General features: G+C 46.4%; 1 protein-coding gene across 1 annotated transcript in view; it reads left to right on the forward strand.

Moving 5' to 3' along the window:
* The first annotated feature begins 3,451 nt into the window (after positions 1–3,451).
* The window catches only part of UTP11 (UTP11 small subunit processome component), a 40,749-nt gene continuing 24,804 nt past the window's right edge, over positions 3,452–19,396 (forward strand). The window contains exons 1-6 of the mRNA XM_033956245.1: positions 3,452–3,623; positions 6,138–6,199; positions 14,004–14,106; positions 14,660–14,773; positions 15,981–16,074; positions 16,737–16,867. Coding sequence (XP_033812136.1) covers positions 3,561–3,623; positions 6,138–6,199; positions 14,004–14,106; positions 14,660–14,773; positions 15,981–16,074; positions 16,737–16,867 — 567 coding nt within the window. The 5' untranslated portion in view covers positions 3,452–3,560. The remainder of the gene's footprint in view (positions 3,624–6,137; positions 6,200–14,003; positions 14,107–14,659; positions 14,774–15,980; positions 16,075–16,736; positions 16,868–19,396) is intronic.

The following is a 19,396-nucleotide window of genomic DNA, read 5'->3' on the forward strand; positions in this document are numbered from 1 at the left end:
AAAACACAGTATTTTAAACAAAAACGCAGGTTCTATCAGTGCTACCCTAAAACACAGGATTTATAACAGGATTTTCCCTACTTTAGTCCCCCTGAGCCACAGACACCAGAAATATAGGCTCTATACCACCTAAAACACAGTATTTTAAACAAAACGCAGGTTCTATCAGTGCTACCCTAAAACACAGGATTTATAACAGGATTTTCCCTACTTTAGTCCCCCTGAGCCACAGACACCAGAAATATAGGCTCTATACCACCTAAAACACAGTATTTTAAACAAAACTGCAGGAAGAAGAATATAAGATTTAACAGAGGAAAGAGAAGGATTTTTTTGTGCTTTTTTATATTTTTTTTTTTTAGTAAGAAACAGGGAGGAGAAGAGAAATTAAGCAGATATAATGCTGAAAACCAGTGAAAAGAGCAGAATATGAAATGGTAACTTAGCTTTTAGAAGTTCACAGGGCAGCCTTGTTTCAGCAACGTAGACTGCCACTCGCAGCAAATCGAGCATGCACTGCACGCTTTACCAACTTCTCTGCTTTACAATTTCTCTGCCGGCTACGGAGCTGCGGACGCATGGAGCCACGAAGATTGAAGTGCACATGCGCGCTAAGGGTATTATTATATAGGATATAAAAAAGATGGAGGCGGACCAATGATTAAAACCATAACATTGCATTTGTCAATAGCTTTTGGCTGTTATGAGAAGCAGCAATACGGTCTGAGGTTTTGCCTTCCTCCATTTATGATCTATCAGTGCAATTGAATTGACAAAGTTAATTTTGGTTTCATTCCACTTTTTTTGTGCATATCTAAGTCTGCCAGAAATAAGAAATTTAGACAAAAGGCAGTTCTTTATTATTACTGATGTTTTATCATACAGTGATACCCAAGTACAACAGGCTGCGTGTTTGGCCCTAACAAATCTTAAAGACACTGAAAGCACTGATCAACTTTCCAGTCTGAAGTAGAGGAAGTGAGGAATGCTGCAATAGAAACAATATTATCATTCGGTGATAAAGAACGTTCAGTTTTTGAAGAGTTAGACAAAATAGCCTGGGATGTAAAAAAGATCCTTTATCTCAGGATGCAGACATTGAGATTACAGTACAGTAAAACCTTGGTTTGCGAGCATAATTTGTTCCAGATGCATGCTTGTAATCCAAAGCACTCGTATGTCAAAGCAAATTTCCCCATAGGAAATAATGGAAACTCAGACAATTTGTTCCACAACCCCAAAAACTTTAATACAAAATACTATACGTACTTGTATTGTAAGACCTCGCTCATTTAGAACAGTCACTACACTCCTACAGTGTCAGAGAGAACCATTGGCTCAGTTGTAGTGATGTGATGCATGTATACTGTATGTATTCATATTGCAAGACTTTGCTTATTTAGAACAGTCACTACACTCCCGTAGCGTCAGAGAGAGAACCATCGGCTCAGTTGTGATGTGTGTATACTGTATGTACTTGTATTGCAAGACCTCCCTCGTTTAGAACAGTCTCTTCACTCCCACAGCGTCAGAGAGAGAAGGACCATCGGCTCAGTTGTGATGTATTCTGTATGTACTCGTATTGCAAGACTTTGCTTATTTAGAACAGTCACTACACTCCTACAGCGTCAGAGAGAACCATTGGCTCAGTTGTAGCGATGTGATGCATGTATACTGTATGTATTCATATTGCAAGACTTTGCTTATTTAGAACAGTCACTACACTCCCGTAGCGTCAGAGAGAGAACCATCAGTTGTGATGTGTGTATACTATATGTACTTCTATTGCAAGACCTCCCTCGTTTAGAACAGTCACTACACTCTCACAGCGTCAGAGAGAGAAGGACCATCGGCTCAGTTGTGATGTGTGTATACTGTATGTACTTCTATTGCAAGACCTCCCTCATTTAAAACAGTCACTACACTCTCGCGTCAGAGAGAGAAGAACCATTGGCTCAGTTGTGATGTATTCTGTATGTACTCGTATTGCTTATTTAGAACAGTCACTACACTCCTGTAGCATCAGAGAGAGAACCATCGGCTCAGTTGTGATGTGTGTATACTGTATGTACTCGTATTGCAAGTCTTTGCTTGTTTAAAACAGTCATTACACTCTCGCGTCAGAGAGAGAAGAACCATTGGCTCAGTTGTGATGTGATGTGTGTATACTGTATGTACTCGTATTGCAAGACCTTGCTCGTTTAGAACATAATAACATAAGAGATGCCGCTGCTGGGTCAGATCAGTGGTCCATCACGCCCAGCAGTCCGCTCATGCGGCAGCCCTTATGGTCAAAGACCAGCGCCCTGAGACTTGCCGTACCAGTGTACATCCTTGTTTAGTAGGAACTTGTCTAACTTTGTCTTGAATCCCTGGAGGGTGTTTTTCCCCTATGACAGACTCCAGAAGAGCATTCCAGTTTTCCACCACTCTCTGGGTAAAGAACTTCCTTACATTTGTATGCAATCTATCACCTTTCAACTTTAGAGAGTGCCCTCTCGTTCTCCCTACCTTGGAGAAGGTAAACAACCTGTCCTTATCTACTAAGTCTATCCCCTTCAGTACCTTGAATGTTATGATCATGTCCCTTCTTAATCTCCTCTGTTCGAGGGAGAAGAGGCCCAGTTTCTCTAATCTTTCGCAATACGGCAGCTCCTCCAACCCCTTAACCATCTTAGTCGCTCTTCTCTGGACCCTTTTGAGTAGTACCGTGCCCTTCTTCATGTACCGTGATCAGTGCTGGACGCAGTACTCCAGGTGAGGGCGTACCATGGCTTGGTACAGCGTCATGATAACCTTCTCCGATCTGTTTGTGATCCCCCTTCTTTATCATTCCTAGCATTGTTTGCCCTTTTCGTCGCATATTGCGTAGAACAATCACTACACTCCCACAGCGTCAGAGAGAGAAGGACCATCGGCTCAATTGTGATGTGTGTATTCTGTATGTACTTGTATTGCAAGACATTGCTTGTATATCAAGTTAAATAAAACGTTTTGCTTGACTTGCAATCCAAGGTTTTACTGTATTTTGAAGAAGTGGCAGTACTGGGGAAAATGCTTTATATAAGTCAGATACTAGTGTTCAATTTTTGAAAGGTCTCCTACCCTTATGGATGGATATAAGTATATCCAAGGATGCTAGTTTACCAATCCTGCATTGGCATCATCCTGATACATGGAAAGTACAGTGACAACATACAACAATGAAGGAATGGATTCCAATAATGTGTTTTTATTAACTAATTGAATAGTTATAAAAGATGTGAAAAGTTAGAAGGAAAGGAGAAAAGAAATCAAATAGAGAAATAATGGGTAGTTTGCACTGAAAATTTGCTGCCATGGAACTTTACAGCCACCCACGTGGGCCAACGCTGTGTTCTGATGACGCAGAACGCCAGCGGCGCGTGCCAAGCCTCGCTTCGCTCCCCAGGAAGCGTTTGCTCATTGGCCGAGCCACCCGGAAGGCAAGGCAGAGCGAGGCTTGGCACGCGGTGGCTGCCGGCTGGGGACGTCCGACTTCTTGGTTCTCTTCCTTACGGGCGAGCAGACACTTCGGCGAGATGGCGGCGGCGTTCAGGAAAGCGTTAAAGTCCCACCAGAAGAGCCACAGGGAGAGGTCGCAGGTAAACTCCCTCCCCCCCCCAAAAAAAAAAAGGTTCAGAGGCTCCTGCACGGTTGCTGTGGCTCACGAAGTTTAGGCTGTGTTCAGATGGGTTCATGGAGGGTCTCTGGGCAACTCACTGAACCCTACATTGCCCCAGGTGCAAAACAAGGACCTGTTTAGAGGCAGTCCCCGGGTTAAGGACGAGTTACATTTTTACAGCTGTTCTTAAGTCGGATTTGTACGTAACTCGGAACTTAAGGTTCCTGCTGCTTACTTTTGCTGGCAAAAGGGCCAAGTTCCCTCTAAAGCAGTGGTTCCCCACCCTGGCCTGGAGGACCACCAGCCAGTCAGATTTTCTGGACAGCCCTGATGAATATGCATGCCTGGCACCTCCATTATATGCAAATCTCTCTCATGCATATTCATTAGTGTTATCTCGAAAACCCAACTGGCTGGTGGTTCTCCAGGACAGGGTTGGGAACCATTGCTCTGAAGTACAGCATGCACAACCACTCACTGTTCTTAATGTGGCCATGCATCATTCCTGAATCTGCTACAGGAGAAGTGTAGGAGTCTATGCCACTGGGAAGACTGCTCAGTGAAATCAAATGAAGCTGCGACCACGTTCTTAAGTATGAGTCATACTTAAGTCTGGTGTCTGTAACTCGGGGGGGGGGGGGGGTGTAGCTTTTTCTCATAGGAGTTGTTCCATCAAGTTAATTCTGATTGCTCTTCTCTGAGTCTTTCATAATTCTGCTATTTCAAACCAGAACTGTAGCTAATACACAAAAGCCCAGAGGCACCATGGGGCAATACAGAGGCACTTTAATATTTTTACTTCATTCCTTTCTTAATAATACTTAACATTTTAATTTGGCTTTTTTTAATTTTTGCTGCTACCGTGCTTTAAGCAAAGAATTTCAGCACATTGGGCCATAGTGCCTTCAAGATCCTTTTTTTCTGGGTGGCATCTTCTGTTTGAAACTCAACTTTCTTTCTTATGTATCTCACTTTTATGTATTTTTTATTTTAATTTAGCATGACATTTTGTACAGCTGGCTGTATGATTTAAAGGATCTTAAAGAATACATGTTGTTAAGTAAAAGGAAGCCTACCTGAAACATTTAAAACAGAAAATAACTCCTTTGTCCAAAAATAGTAGAATGAGGCCCATTCTTTCCAATTTCTTTTCCAATATGACTCCATTTTCGAATCTAATCTTCCATTTTGTGAGTTGCAACATACCTATACAGGCTTAAAAATTCACATGATCCTAGACGATAATGAAATAGCATGCCTCCGCTCCCTCGCTCTCATCCACCTCCTCACCCCTCTTAGCCAAAGCATGCAGGCATCAGTTGTAACAATACAGTCCTGGGGAAATTCTGCGCAACTGTTTCAGCGCAGAATTCTGCATAGTGCCGGCACTGGGTCTCACTCCCCCCTCCACCTCAAAGGTCACATGGCAGAAGGACGAGGAAGTGAACCGCTGCTGCACATCAGGTCACTTCCTCCTTCTATACTAACTTAGACCAGACTGTTCAGGTGAACCGCGGGGGTCCTGCACTTCACATAAGTTGTCCGGTCAAAACCAGCAGAGGAGGAAGTGGTGACCTGATGTGCAGTGGTTCACGTCCGCCTCTTCCTGCCACGCAGTGTCTATGTATGTGGAGAGGAGGGCAGAGAAATGTGAATGCACCATTGGGGGGGGGGGAGGGGGGAGGGAGACAAAAGGTGAGTGTGTCATTGAGGAGTGTGGGGAAGGCAGGAGGAAATTTCAGCTCTTAGGATGGAGAAATTCTGTGTAAAACTGCTACAATATACAGTACCACACATAATTCCCCCAGGAGTAAACAGTAGCAATAATAATTTATGTGTCAATATGCACTCACAGACCTCGGTACTGTGCAATCCAATAGGAAGCCTGGGCAGGAATTGTTACCATTACTGACTCTCAAGCTCTGTGCTGATGCCACTATTTAGAAACAGAGAGAAATGAAGGCAGATAAAGACCATATGGCCTATCTAGTCTGTCCAACCATCCCTTAGGGATCCGCTACTGAGCATAGGTCACAGAGGAGACCCAGAAGGCGGGGGATACAGCCCTGTTTCTGTAATCCTCATCCACTGATAATGTAGCTATTAGAAAGTGTGTCTGCCTCACTTGTCCATACTGAATTTCATCTGCCATTTAGATGCCCAGGCTCACAAGGTTGTTGGGGTTTTTTTTTTTCTCACTAGACCGACAAACAGTTCATTCTGCAATCTGGATTGTGGAGAGTGAGTGAGGGGGACATTAACAATTATCTTGGGTAGTTATTTTCTGTTAAAGCCTATCCGGCAGTTATAGCCACAGTTCCAAAAGTTGTTCCATTGTGCAAGGTGTGTACTCGTCTAGATTTGAAGGGCCAGAGACAAAGAGCCATTTTTTTTTTCCTAGCTCTCCTTGAAGAAAACCTCTCTCTGGATCATCTACTTATTCCATATAAAAAGCACAAATTCCATTTATGTTTTTTTCTTTTATTTTTTCCAGCCTAGCTCTCGGAAAAAATTGGGCCTTCTGGAGAAAAAGAAAGATTATAAGCTTCGGGCTGAGTAAGTGTAAAGGCTGGTAGAACTCTATGTTTTTAAGGTGTTTTCCTAAACCATATTTCCCAGATGCAGAAAGTATGTAGGGCAGGGGGTGTCAAAGTCCATCCTCGAGGGCTGCAATCCAGTCGGGTTTTCAAGATTTCCCCAATGAATATGCATGAGATCTATTAGCATACAATGAAAGCAGTGCATGCAAATACATCTCATGCATATTCATTGGGGAAATCCTGAAAATCTGACTGGATTGCGGCCCTCGAGGATGGACTTTGACACCCCTGATTTAGGGGGTCCTTTTACAAAGCTGCAGTAGAAAGTGGCCGATTTTCTAAATTGATAATCATGCCCTCATGTTGCCATGGGTGTGCGACCATTACCAAACTTACGAGTGACTGCCTTAGGCTTGCAATTTAATCAATGCATGATTAGCGCAGACATGCGCCCTCCCAAAAACATGAAAACCTTTTTTTCCCCTATTGTGTTGTTTGCACGGGCACATTTGGAACTTGCTTCAGTGCGTCCCAGTGGCGTAGCGAGGGGAGAGGTGCCCGGGGTGGTGGCACCCCTCCCTGCCTGCTGCGTTGCACCCCTCCCTTCCCTCGTAGTTGCTCGCGACGGTCAACAACGTGCTTCTTGCGACCTCATCTGCGCTCCCTCTGACATCACTTCCTGTGCACAGCGGCAGGAAGTGATATCAGCGGGAGAGCCGACTGTTTCGCGAAGAGCACGTTGTTGACCGCCTGAACAACACCTTCAACTAGAGGTATGGGGGAAGTGGAGGTGGGGGTCGGAGAGGAGGAGGGCTGCCTAGGGCGGACTGTCTCCTTTGTCCCCTCCCTTACTGCGTCACTGGTGTGTCCCATTGGAAGCCCTTTAAAGGTATGGCAAGCGTATACTACCGTGTTTCCCCGAAAATAAGTGCTAGTCATAGGCTGCCCCTCCATCCTTCCCTCCCAACCGATCCCAGCCGACCGCGACCATAAATACCTTCCGGCAGAGAAGCGTGGCCAAGCAGCACTCACAGGCTGGGGCCTTCTATGTACTGATGACATCATCAGTAACGTGGCACAGAAGGCCCCAGCGAGAAGGCCGTGAGGCAGCCTGTGAGTGCTGCTGGCCTACTGGAAGGTATTTATGGTCGCAATCAGTTGGGAAGGAAGAATGGAGGGTCAGCAGGGGTTCGGCTGCGCGGTGGATACTCAAGGGTTCTGCTGCACAAGGGATGGGAGGGATGGATGGATAGAAAGATGATGCAGAGGGAAGGCACAAGGGGATGGGTGAGAGGGGAGGAAAGATGTTGCACATGTGGGGAAAAGCAACGAGGAAGAATTGGGGTGAAGGAGAGGAAGGAAGAGATGATCATGTACATGAAAAAAATAAGCCCTACCCGAAAATAAGACCTAGTGTCTTTTTTGGGTCCCAAATGAATATAAGACACTGTCTTATTTTCGGGGAAACGCGGTAGTCCTTGCTGCAGCTTAGTGAAAGATGTCCCCCGATTCTACCGCCGACCTTCAATTTCTTTGGATGAGGTAAGAAGGGCTCCTATCGGGGCCATTACTGGTATTCGACCTAGCAGATTTGATCTCCCGTGTGCATTGATCGAGCATGAAGTTCAGCCAGAGGTTAAATTTGACAGAGCAACATTTTAAAGATCATAGAGAAGAAGGAACTCGAGTGAGGTGTTTTCCTGGCATACTTGTTTTTGTTGAGTTGATAGATACCAAATAAGAATAGCTAAGGTTACCGGATTTCCTCTTTTAAACAGAAAAAGGAGTACACTTGGCCCTCCCTCCTCGGCCCTCCCCTCCCCCCCCCAAGAACCATATGTGAACCACATGTCTCTTTCCCCAAGCTCGGGACTGTGTCTGGATGTCCTTTGCAAATGCATGCAAGCATGTGTGTGACATCATCTCATCGATGTCCGCGCATGCCCAGAGGACATCCAGACACGGTCCCGAGCTCGGTGCCTTCCAAAAATCTAGACAAACCTGCTGAGTTTCTGAAATCCCTCTGGGCACCTAGACAGTCCTCTAAAAAGAGGACATGTCTGGTAACCCTAAAATTATCCACTGTTTAACCATTACCCTGTCAAAAGGAAATATAAGCTTCTAGTCCTCTGAAAGGAGAACTGCTGGTAACGGTAAACCATGTTCGCATCCATTGTGCATGGAAAATCTTAACATTACCTTCCTAAAAGAGAAATCCATTGGCCGTTATTGAGATGGCTTGAGGAAATCCACTACTTATTCCTAGGAGAAGCAGCATATATGTTGTACTACTTGGGATCTAGCCAGGTGCTTTACTTGGCCATTGTTTTGGACAGGATACTGGACTTCATAGACCTGTCCCAGTATGGCAATTCTTATGTTCTTATTCCTGTTCAGGGTTTTCCATGTTGTGTAGAATGAACGAACGCATGAGCCTGAATTTAAATTGCGCTAACGTCGTAAACAACTTCAAATTCTACCAGAAAATTGGATTTCAGTTTTTTAAACTTCTGTACGGGAGAATCCTTTATTATTTCTCACTCTGATGTGGGATCGGGGTAGGGGAAGCTCTCTCTCATCTTTCTCTCTTCCGGGGGGTGGGGTGCCTCTCTTTCCTGGTTGCAGGAGGAGAAACATGTTCTAAGGTTTTATTTACTAGTCTTTAAGCTCGTTACATTAACGGGTGCTAAAGTAGATGTCTGTCTGTCTGGGCATTTTTTTTCTTTGTCTCTCTCTCCTTGCACGCTGCCTGTCTGTAATTTTTTCTGTCTGTGAATTTCCCTGTGTCCTTAGTGCCCTCAGTGCCTCCTTCCTATGTCCTTAGTGCCCCTTCCAATGTCCATATTCCCCCAGTGCCCCTTTCTTTGTCCTTAGTGCCCTCTGTGCCTTCTTCCTCCCCTCAAACCCCTCCGATGCCAGCCTGCTGCCTGCCTCCCATCCCCCTTCCATTGAAAGCCCCCCTCTCCCCCGATGGCATCCTGCCTGCCTCCCATCCCCCTGCGTAGCATGTTTCCATCTAAACCACCCCACCCCCCGATGCCAACCTGCCTGCCTGCCATTGAAACCCCCACTCCGATGCCAGCCTGCCTGCCTGCCATTGAAACACCCCCCCACCCCCCCTCTGATGTATATTTTTGGAAAAGAAAATATTAACTGTGAACATAAGAACATAAGAACATAAGCAGTGCCTCCACCGGGTCAGACCATAGGTCCATCCTGCCCGGCAGTCCGCTCCCGCGGCGGCCCAAACAGGTCACGACCTGTCTGAATCCTAGAAGGGGCCCCTTTGCCACCTTGGTTTCCCATTTGTCCTATCTTCCCATTGAAGTCCTAACCCTCTGGTCTTGCACATGCACGACCTGTTGTGTTTCTGTACTTATTACCTGGTTAGCTTTCTACCTGTGTTACATCCCAGCACCTCTCTCAGTATCCCACAATCCCTTTATCCCTCAGGAATCTGTCCAATCCCTGTTTGAATCCCTGTACCGTACTCTGCCTGATCACCTCCTCCGGTAGCGCATTCCCGGTGTCCACGACCCTTTGGGTAAAAAAAAACTTCCTTGCATTTGTTTTGAACCTATCTCCCTTCAGTTTCTCCGAATGCCCCCTCGTGCCTGTTGACCCCTTCAGCCTGAAGAATCTCTCCCTGTCCACCCTCTCTATGCCCCTCATGATCTTAAAGGTCTCTATCATATCTCCCCTGAGCCTCCTTTTTTCCAGAGAGAAGAGCCCCAGCCTATCCAACCTCTCGGCGTATGGGCAGTGTTCCAGCCCTCTTACCAGTTTCGTTGCTCTCCTTTGGACTCTCTCAAGTACCGCCATGTCCTTCTTGAGGTACGGCGACCAATATTGAACGCAGTATTCCAGATGTGGACGCACCATCGCTCGATACAATGGCATGATGACTTCCCGCGTCCTGGTTGTTATGCCCCTCTTTATGATGCCCAGCATCCTGTTGGCTTTTTTCGAGGCTGCTGCGCACTGTGCAGATGGCTTCAGTGATGCATCCACCAGCACACCCAAGTCTCTCTCTAGACTGCTGTTTCCCAGCAATGCCCCCCCCAGTTTGTAGTTGAACAACGGGTTCTTTTTCCCTATATGCATGACCTTGCATTTTTCCACGTTAAAGCGCATTTGCCATTTGTTTGCCCAGTCTTCCAGCTTGTCCAGGTCCCTTTGCAGGTCCTCACATTCCTCCCTGGATCTAACTCTGCCGCACAGTTTGGTATCGTCTGCAAATTTTATAACCTCGCACTTTGCCTCCTTTTCTAGGTCGTTGATAAATATGTTGAAGAGTAACGGCCCCAGCACCGATCCCTGTGGCACACCGCTCGTGACTCCCCGCCAGTCAGAATATTGCCCCTTTACTCCGACCCTCTGTAGTCTACCCGACAACCAGTGCTTGATCCATCTGTGTACATCCCCTCCCACCCCGTGGTTCCACAGCTTCCTAAGCAGCCTTTCATGTGGCACCTTGTCGAAAGCCTTTTGAAAGTCGAGGTAAATGATGTCTATGGGTTCCCCATTGTCCACCCGACTGTTTATTCCCTCAAAGAAGTACAAAAGGTTCGTTAAGCATGACCTTCCCTTACAGAATCCGTGCTGGCTTGTTCTCAATAGGCCATTTCTCTCGATGTGCTCGCAAATACCATCCTTGATCATAGCTTCCACCATCTTCCCTATAATTGAAGTCAGGCTCACCGGCCTGTAGTTCCCGGGGTCACCCCTCGATCCCTTCTTGAAGATAGGTGTGACATTCGCCAGTTTCCAGTCCTCTGGTACCTCTCCAGTTTTCAAGGATAGGTTGCAAACATGCTGGATTGTGCCCGCTATTTCTTGTTTTAGTTCCTTCAGGACCCTTGGGTGGATCCCGTCCGGGCCCGGCGATTTGCCGCATTTTAACCTGTCTATCTGTTTGAGGACATCCTCCTTACTTACCTCTATGTGTTCCAATTTTTCAGCCTGTTCCCCACTTATGAGCTCCTCTGAATCCGGTATGTTAGATGTGTCTTCTCTTGTGAAAACCGACGAGAAGAACGTGTTCAACCTCTCAGCTACCTCTTTATCCTCCTTAATCACTCCCTTCTTGTCCCCATCGTCCAACGGCCCCACCTCCTCTCTCGCTGGTCGCTTCCCCTTTACATAACTGAAGAATGCCTTGAAGTTCTTCGCCTCCCTGGCCAGCCCCTCTTCGTAATTTCCTTTTGCTTTTCTAACCTCCCGGTGGCATTCCTTTTGGCATTTCCTGTGCGCCTGGTGGTTTTCCTCCGTTGGGTCCTTTTTCCATCTCCGGAAGGATACTCTTTTGTCATTTATTGCCCTCTTTGCTTCTGTTGAGATCCAAACCGGGTCCTTTGATCGTTTGTTCTTGCCGCCTTTTTTGAAACTGGGGACGTACATTCTTTGTGCTTCCTGCAGGGTGTCCTTGAATAGGGTCCAGGCGCTTCCTACAGTCTCCATCCTAAGGGTGTTTCTGAGCTTCCTCCCTACCATTTCCCTCATAGCTGCATAGTTCCCTTTCCTGAAGTTGAGCGCAGTTGTTGCGGTCCTCCTTACTGTGGGTGTCCCCCTTTCTAATGTGAATCTGATCGCATTGTGGTCACTGTTGCCTAGTGGTCCTCCCACTTCTACCCCTCCTGCAGGCCCACCTAATCCGTTTAGGATGAGGTCAAGAGTAGCACTCCCTCGCGTTGGTTCCCTGACTAGTTGCTCCATGAAGCAGTCTCTCACAGCTTCTACAAATCCCGTTTCCCTAGCGCAGTTGGAGTGACCCGTACTCCAGTCAATCCCCGGGTAGTTGAAGTCCCCCATCACTGTTACCCTTCCAGTCCTGCATTCTTGTCTCAGTTCAGCTTCCAAGTCGTGTCCGACTCCTTCCGGCGTACCAGGTGGGCGATAGTACAGCCCCAGTTTAATACCTGCTCCCTTGTTTCCCGGCAATTTGACCCATAGTGATTCCAGCCCTTCTGCCTTTGTTGCCATATCCATCCCGATTGAGTAGATAGAGTCCTTTATATATAGTGCTAAGCCTCCCCCCTTCCTGTGGGTCCTGTCCCTCCTGTAGAGCTTGTACCCCGGCAGCGCCACATCCCATTGATTCTCCTCTGTCCACCATGTTTCTGTAATTCCAATTATATCCAGGTCCTCCCCCTTGGCCACGACCTCTAGTTCACCCATCTTGGCCATGAGGCTTCTTGCATTTGCGTATAAGCACCGTAGGTCCCGTCGTTTTTCCTCCACCTCTGTATTTACCTGGGCCGCCTCCCCTTGAATTTCGGGCAGGTCTCCTGTTCCCTGTGCTTCTGCTTTTCCCTCAGCCTTTACCCTCGTAGCTTTCGGTTTCCCCACATTCCCGGCACCCCACTTTCTCGCTTTTCCTCTGGGTTTTCTAGCCCTACCGGCCCCCTCTTGGGCTATCATCCCTTGGGCCTCCATTTGATCCCCCTCGCCTTGTGGCACCTCTATATTGCCCTCAGCTTTTGCCCTCGTGCCACCCAGTCCCCTTGCGTCTCCATGCCCCTTAGTCTCCTCCCAGCAAGCTCCCCTTACCTGATGTTTCCCTCGCTGTCTGAGCATGAGATCCACCGGTCTCTCTGCTTCCTCCTTGCAGTCAGCCCGTTCAGCATCTGTTCTAGATACTGTTGTCCGAAGCGTCAACATCAGATCAGCTGTCGGCTTTCCCCCTCTCCTCAGTTTAAAGCCCTCTCGATCTCCTTCTTCACATTGGCTGCCAGTAGTCTGGTTCCCGCAGTGCTCAGGTGCAGGCCGTCCCGCCGGTAGAGCTTACTCTTTCCCCAGAAGGACGTCCAGTTCCTCACAAAGTGGAAGCCCTCCTCCTGGCACCATCTCCTCAACCATGCATTCACAGCCTGAAGATCTGCCTGTCTTTTTGCATCTGCTCTCGGTACAGGCAGGATCTCTGAGAATGCTATCCTCCGGGTACTCCGCTTCAGCTTTCGTCCCAAGACCCTGAACTGGTCAGTCAGTGTGGCCATGCTGAAGTTCCTCCGGCTCACATCATTCGTTCCGACGTGGATTATCACCGAAGTCTCCTCTGTCTCTGCTCCGTCCAGGATCCTCTCGATCCTATCAGTGATATCTCGTGTCTTGGCCCCCGGGAGACAAGTCACCAGCCGGTCCTCCCTTCCTCCAGCCACGTGACTATCCACCTCTCTCAAGATCGAGTCTCCCACCACAATAGCAGACTTCCCTTTCCTCAGTAACCTCCTCTGTCTCAGGTCCGTGTCCTTGGTGTAGTACGGTGTCTCTCCCTCGGGGTCCCGGTGAGTCACGGTCTCCTCCTTTTGGATATCCTGCACATTCCAAAATCTGTGCGGATTACAGTAAAACATGCACAGTACAATAAAGAAGCCCATCCTATTACTCATAAAGAGAAAACAAATTGAAAAGGAATATACCTTTAAGGGCTCCTTTTACTAAGGTGCGCTAGCGTTTTTAGCGCACGCAGGAAATTACTGCGCGCTACGCTTCTAGAACTAACGCCCTCTCAGTGCTGGCGTTAAGATCTAGCGTGCGCTATTCTGCGCATTACAGCCCTAGCGTACCTTTGTAAAAGGAGCCCTAAATATTTACGGAACTGCAAAAATGATGTCACTCGACAAACTGCTTCCGGAAGGGAATTCCACAACTGCAGCACGATTTAAAAAACAAAAAAAACAAAAACGCCACAAGGCAATTTATCTTCAAATATCTACATATATATATTTAAATGGTAGGCGATTCTTGATTTAGTGTAAAGATGGAAACCTAGCTGTGAGGGGGAGGGGGAGCTTCTAAAACTTGTCCTTTCTGTTTTTCAGAGACTACCGTAGGAAAAGAAACACCCTCCGTGCTCTGCGCAAGAAAGCCTTGGAGAAGAATCCTGATGAGTTCTTCGTAAAAATGGCCCGGACCCAGCTCAAGGTCGGATGAGTTTCCGGCTGTGCACAATGAAACCGGCCTCGTACCACAGATACGGTTTCATTTGGAAGTGTTTCTTTTTCCTACTTCCGCTAGACAGAGCATGCACGTACTGTACTGGACACAATTTCAGCGTGCCTCTTGTTAAAAATAAATTATTTTAAAAAATGTCTTAATCCATTCCTGCCAGTGCTATCATATCGATATAACTGTACTGAGCTTTCATTGGGTTTGTGCGCTGCCTTCTAGCACAATTGTGAAAAGACCTGCCCAAGAGGGGGGTCTTCTTGCTTGTCACCAGTAATAATTAAGCGACTTTACAAATATTATTTGTCTTGAGTTATTTTTTTGCTCTGGCCATGTGCTTCAGAGGCACCAGACTTCATTACAGGAGGTTAAAGGGATGAGGGTAGGAGAGGGGGACTCTGGGCCCTGGGAGGGATGTAACCTGCAATGAGCCTGGGTGGAAGAGAGGCGTGGGAACCTTCCGAGTGCCATGATGCCCCTGATGTCTGGATGTGCTCATTGGCTTTGGATAACTCTGCTTATTTTGCAGGACGGTGTACATGCCATCCAGCAGCCAAAGGAGGAGGTAACGGAAGACCAGCTGAAGGTGATGAGAACCCAGGACATAAAATACGTGGAGATGAAAAGGGTGGCGGAGATGAAGGTAAACCCACTAGGGCTGGATTCTGTAAACGGCGCCTAAATCGGCGACGTCTACAAAAATAGCTGCCATCTGTGTGTCGGTCGCGCTTAGGTGCCGTTAACGGAATTACAGCTAACAACACTTAAGATAAAATGTAGACGCCTGCAATGTAGGCCACCATTTTACTGGCCTGCGTTGCGGGCGTCTTAAATTCTTTAGTGAATCGAGCCTAGCGGCGCCTGAGTCCTGCGCCGCCCCTAACCACGGGTGTCCTGCTGTAGATACGTTGCCGGCGCCTACTTTTTTAACGCATTTTTAATCTTCTTTAAACGACACGGTCAATTACTGTGCCAATTAAAACTCTTCTAGGTAGTAATCTTTTAAATAGAGTACAGCAAGGAGATTTCTTTCCTCTCTGACAAGAGAATCAGATCACCATATGTTTTTTCTGTTGCATAGAGCATTATGGATCCCTGTTCGGTTACAAAAATTGAATAGCTCTAAGTCTAATAGATCTTGGAACTGTCATCTCAAAGCAGGGACTTTAGATCATTTATTGTTCTATTGTCCATTTGTTATGAATTTTTGGAAATCAATTTGGGACCAAATTAATTGTTTATTAGATCCAGTGGCATTGTCATATAATACTGTGCTGTTTGGTATGGCAATGAGAGCAAAAAGTCAGATTTCTACAAATAATAACAAATTATTACTTATAATGACTGGGGTTGCCATTCAACAAATTACATATAATTGGAAAAACAGGAGTAGATTAAATTATAATTTCTGGTAGAATTCCTTATGTCATATTTATTAAATGGAAAGATTTATTGCAATACAGCGAGGAGGTTTTAGGAAATTTCAAGATGTGTGGGAGCCATTAACAAAATATCGTACTGATTAGATGACATTTTTTCCCCTTAAATTTGCAGGTTCAATTATGAGGGGGGAGGGGGGTAATTTTATGATTACATATTGTACAAGGTATTTGATTATATGATTGGGAAGGGTGGGAGATAAGAGCATATCATTTGTACCATTGATGATTGTTAAGTGATATATTTATTGTTAATTTGTTTTAACTTATTGACACACTTATTGTAAGTTTGAAAATGAATAAAGATAAAAAAAAAAAGATCACCATTTGTTGCTTCTTGTTTTATTTATTTTTATATATATCTTTTTGTTTATTTTTAATTTTTCTTGTCTTTTTTTTTTTTTTTTACAGAAAATTGAAAGACTGAAGTCTGAGCTCCATCTCCTGGAAGCAGAAGGAAAACAACCTAATAAACACACTTTTTTCTTTGATACGAAAAAAGAAGGTATCGGCTGCCTTTTAATTAGTAGACATTACTCATTTCAGATTTTTCCAGTATTGAGTAGATTCTTCTGACTCTCAGTTGACTTGTTTGCATTTGCTCTCTTTACTTCTGTTTTACCCTCCTCTTCAACTAAAGGTCTCCCTCAGTCTACACCCCCCCTTAAACCCCACCTCTCTCTTCTCTCCCCTATTTAACTTCTCCTAAATTTCAGTATAGTCCTCTCTTAGTCTGTACTCTGATAAATTGTCTGTACTCTGAAAAATTGTCTGTAGCCTGATAAATACTGCACAATCTTGTATGTCCAAGCATCTAAACCTATTGCACATTTATTTGCCTAACTACTTCTACTGTGTATGTTTACTTGTAGACCGTTCTGAGCTACTGGGAGAACGGGATATAAATCTAAATAAATAAATAAATAAATAAAAATAAAATAAATAAATATACATTTTTTAAATAAATGAGTGAGTGTAACTATGGGTTGATGCTTAGACCTTTCATGAGGCGCGGGTGATAGGGTTGCGAAGACCTTAGAGAAAAGAGGAACGCTCACCTGAAGTGCTGAAAGCAGTAAAGTGTCCCCAGATAAGTACAAGCAATGTCTCGTTATCTTGGCTCTTTTTTTAAATAAATGTGGTTTATCTTATTTGTCTTTGTTCTAGTCGAGAGCTTTGATCTTGCAACTCACCTGAGGACTCCTCCGGAGCTGGTAGAGAGAGTATATAACCGACCCACTATTGAGACGTTACAGAAGGAGAGCATAAAGGGTGCCACTAATCCCTCTTCATTAAAGGTACGACCAAGAGGGGGCAGAATGTGCTGTGCTTAGCTAGAGCGGTGTTTCTCAACTTGGTCCTGGAGTACCCCCCTGGCCATTCAGATTTTCAGGATATCCACAATGAATACGCAGGAAGGAAATTTGCATATAACAGAGACAGTGTATGCAAATCAAGTTCACGCATACTCATTTTGGATATCCTGAAAACCTGACTGGCAAAGGGGTACTCCAGGACCGACTTGAGAAACACTGTTTTAAGGTGATCACATTTCGGGTGGCGTAGCCCAGGAGTCAGACCACAGAACTGTGGGACCCGATGAATTCAACTGCACTCTCGCTGTTGCCACAGTCTCATTCTCATTTATCCAGACTTGGCTATACCGCCTTTTTTTGTCAAGCCAAATCAAAGTCGTTTACACTTGAAATAAAATTAGGCAAAAGCAACCCCGCTTTGAAACAGGAAAGAAACGACTTGAGCATTGGTACATACAGTTGACAGTGCCCCTTGCATCTTATGGCCTCTTTTACAAAACCGTGCTAGCGGCTGCGCTGAGCTAACCGCCCCGAAGCCCATAGAGATTTATAGGGCTTTGGGGCTGTTGCCGTGTGGCAGCCGCTAGCACAGCTTTGTAAAAGAGGCCGTTAGTATCTGCTCAAAAATCCAATATTTTCGCTCCAAATTAGGACAAATCAAAAGCTACCTCGAACAAATAGGTTTCAAGTGCCGAGTGAAATTTTATGTTCACAGTCAGAAATCAGAAAAAGGGAGTCCAAAAGTACAACCAAACACAATGACACCCAAAAAGGTGAAACTGCCTCCAGACTAGAATGAAAATACTTTGTAAACAAGACGTATGACCCGACACTGACAGTGTTTCGGCTCTTGCCTGCCTCAGGGGTCTAAAACGAACACAAAAATATATCATGTAACAAAACCTCATAAATGCATTTGAGCAAACACACTGTTAAAAAAATTGAAAACATCCTCAATCCTATAATCATGAATGCATATAATCACTTGCAAAAGTATTTTCAGAGATTTTTGTCATTCTCTTACTTATCCTATATAATAAAACCCTAATAGTACATGCGCACTTAGGATTTCGTGTTCCCTGCTGCTGTGGTGTGTGATCCGTGGCAGCCAACCCAGCGGCAGGGAACATTCTGGCCACTCCCCTCCTCCCGCCCTCACTCACCCTGGAAGCCAGGCAAGCTCTCTCCCTGCCCGCGTCCTCGGCAGGGAACACACCTCGGCCCTCACTCGCCACTGCTGCCGCCGCCGCTGCTGATCCTCCTGTAAAGAGCAGCCTGCGATGGTGGCCAGCTTTAGCGAACCTCGCAGGCCGCTCTCCAACTCAGTAGCACGTTCCCTCTGACGCGATCCCGTGCGTCAGAGGGAACGTGCTACCGAGGCTGGTGAGCGGCTTGCGAGGTTCGTTAAAGCCAGCCACCATCGCAGGCTGCTCTTTAAAGGAGGATCAGCAGCGTGAGAGGAGCCGTCACCAGTACTTTTAAAACTTGAAACAAAAACCTTTGGCCGCAGCAGGCCAGCCCGCGGGAAGAGAAGGGGGAGGGGCAGAACGGAGTAGGCCGGATCACATTAAGAGAAGGGAGGGGCCAAACGGAGCAGGACAGCTCACGGTAAGAGAAGGGAATTGCTTCACAGGGACCTGGAGGGGAAGGGAAATATCGCTGCTGCTTCTGCAAAGGAAAGTGGGGGGGGGGGGGGAGAGGAGAGACAAAGAAATACAGACAGACAAAGGAGGCCAGAGAGAGAGACAGACAGACAGGTGACCAGAGAGACAGACAGACAGACAAAGGGTGCCAGGGAGAGAGAGAGAAAAAAGCACAGTTACTTACCGTAACAGGTGTTATCCAGGGACAGCAGGCAGATATTCTTAACGTATGGGTGACGTCACCGACGGAGCCCCGGTACGGACCTTTTTAACTAGAAAGTTCTAGTTGGCCGCACCGCGCATGCGCGAGTGCCTTCCCGCCCGACGGAGGAGTGCGTGGTCTCCAGTTAAGATAAGCCAGCTAAGAAGCCAACCCGGGGAGGTGGGTGGGTCGTAAGAATATCTGCCTGCTGTCCCTGGATAACACCTGTTACGGTAAGTAACTGTGCTTTATCCCAGGACAAGCAGGCAGCATATTCTTAACGTATGGGTGACCTCTAAGCTAACAGAGAGGGAGGAGGGATGGTTGGCCATTAGGAAAATAAATTTTGTAACACAGATTGGCCGAAGTGTCCATCCCGTCTGGAGAAGGTATCCAGACAGTAGTGAGTAGTGAACGTGTGAACTGAAGACCAAGTGGCCGTCTTGCAGATTTCCTCAATAGGCGTGGAACGGAGGAAAGCCACAGAAGCAGCCATAGCTCTGACCCTGTGGGCCGTGACAGCTCCTTCCAGTGAGAGGCCGGCCCGAGCATAACAGAACGCAATACAGGCAGCAAGCCAATTGGACAGCGTTCGTTTAGAGACAGGACGACCCAGACGGTTGGGATCGAAGGTCAGAAAAAGTTGAGGAGATGAGCGGTGAGCCC

Source organism: Geotrypetes seraphini, chromosome 8 (genome assembly GCF_902459505.1).
Source record: "Geotrypetes seraphini chromosome 8, aGeoSer1.1, whole genome shotgun sequence".
Lineage (NCBI taxonomy): Eukaryota > Metazoa > Chordata > Amphibia > Gymnophiona > Dermophiidae > Geotrypetes > Geotrypetes seraphini.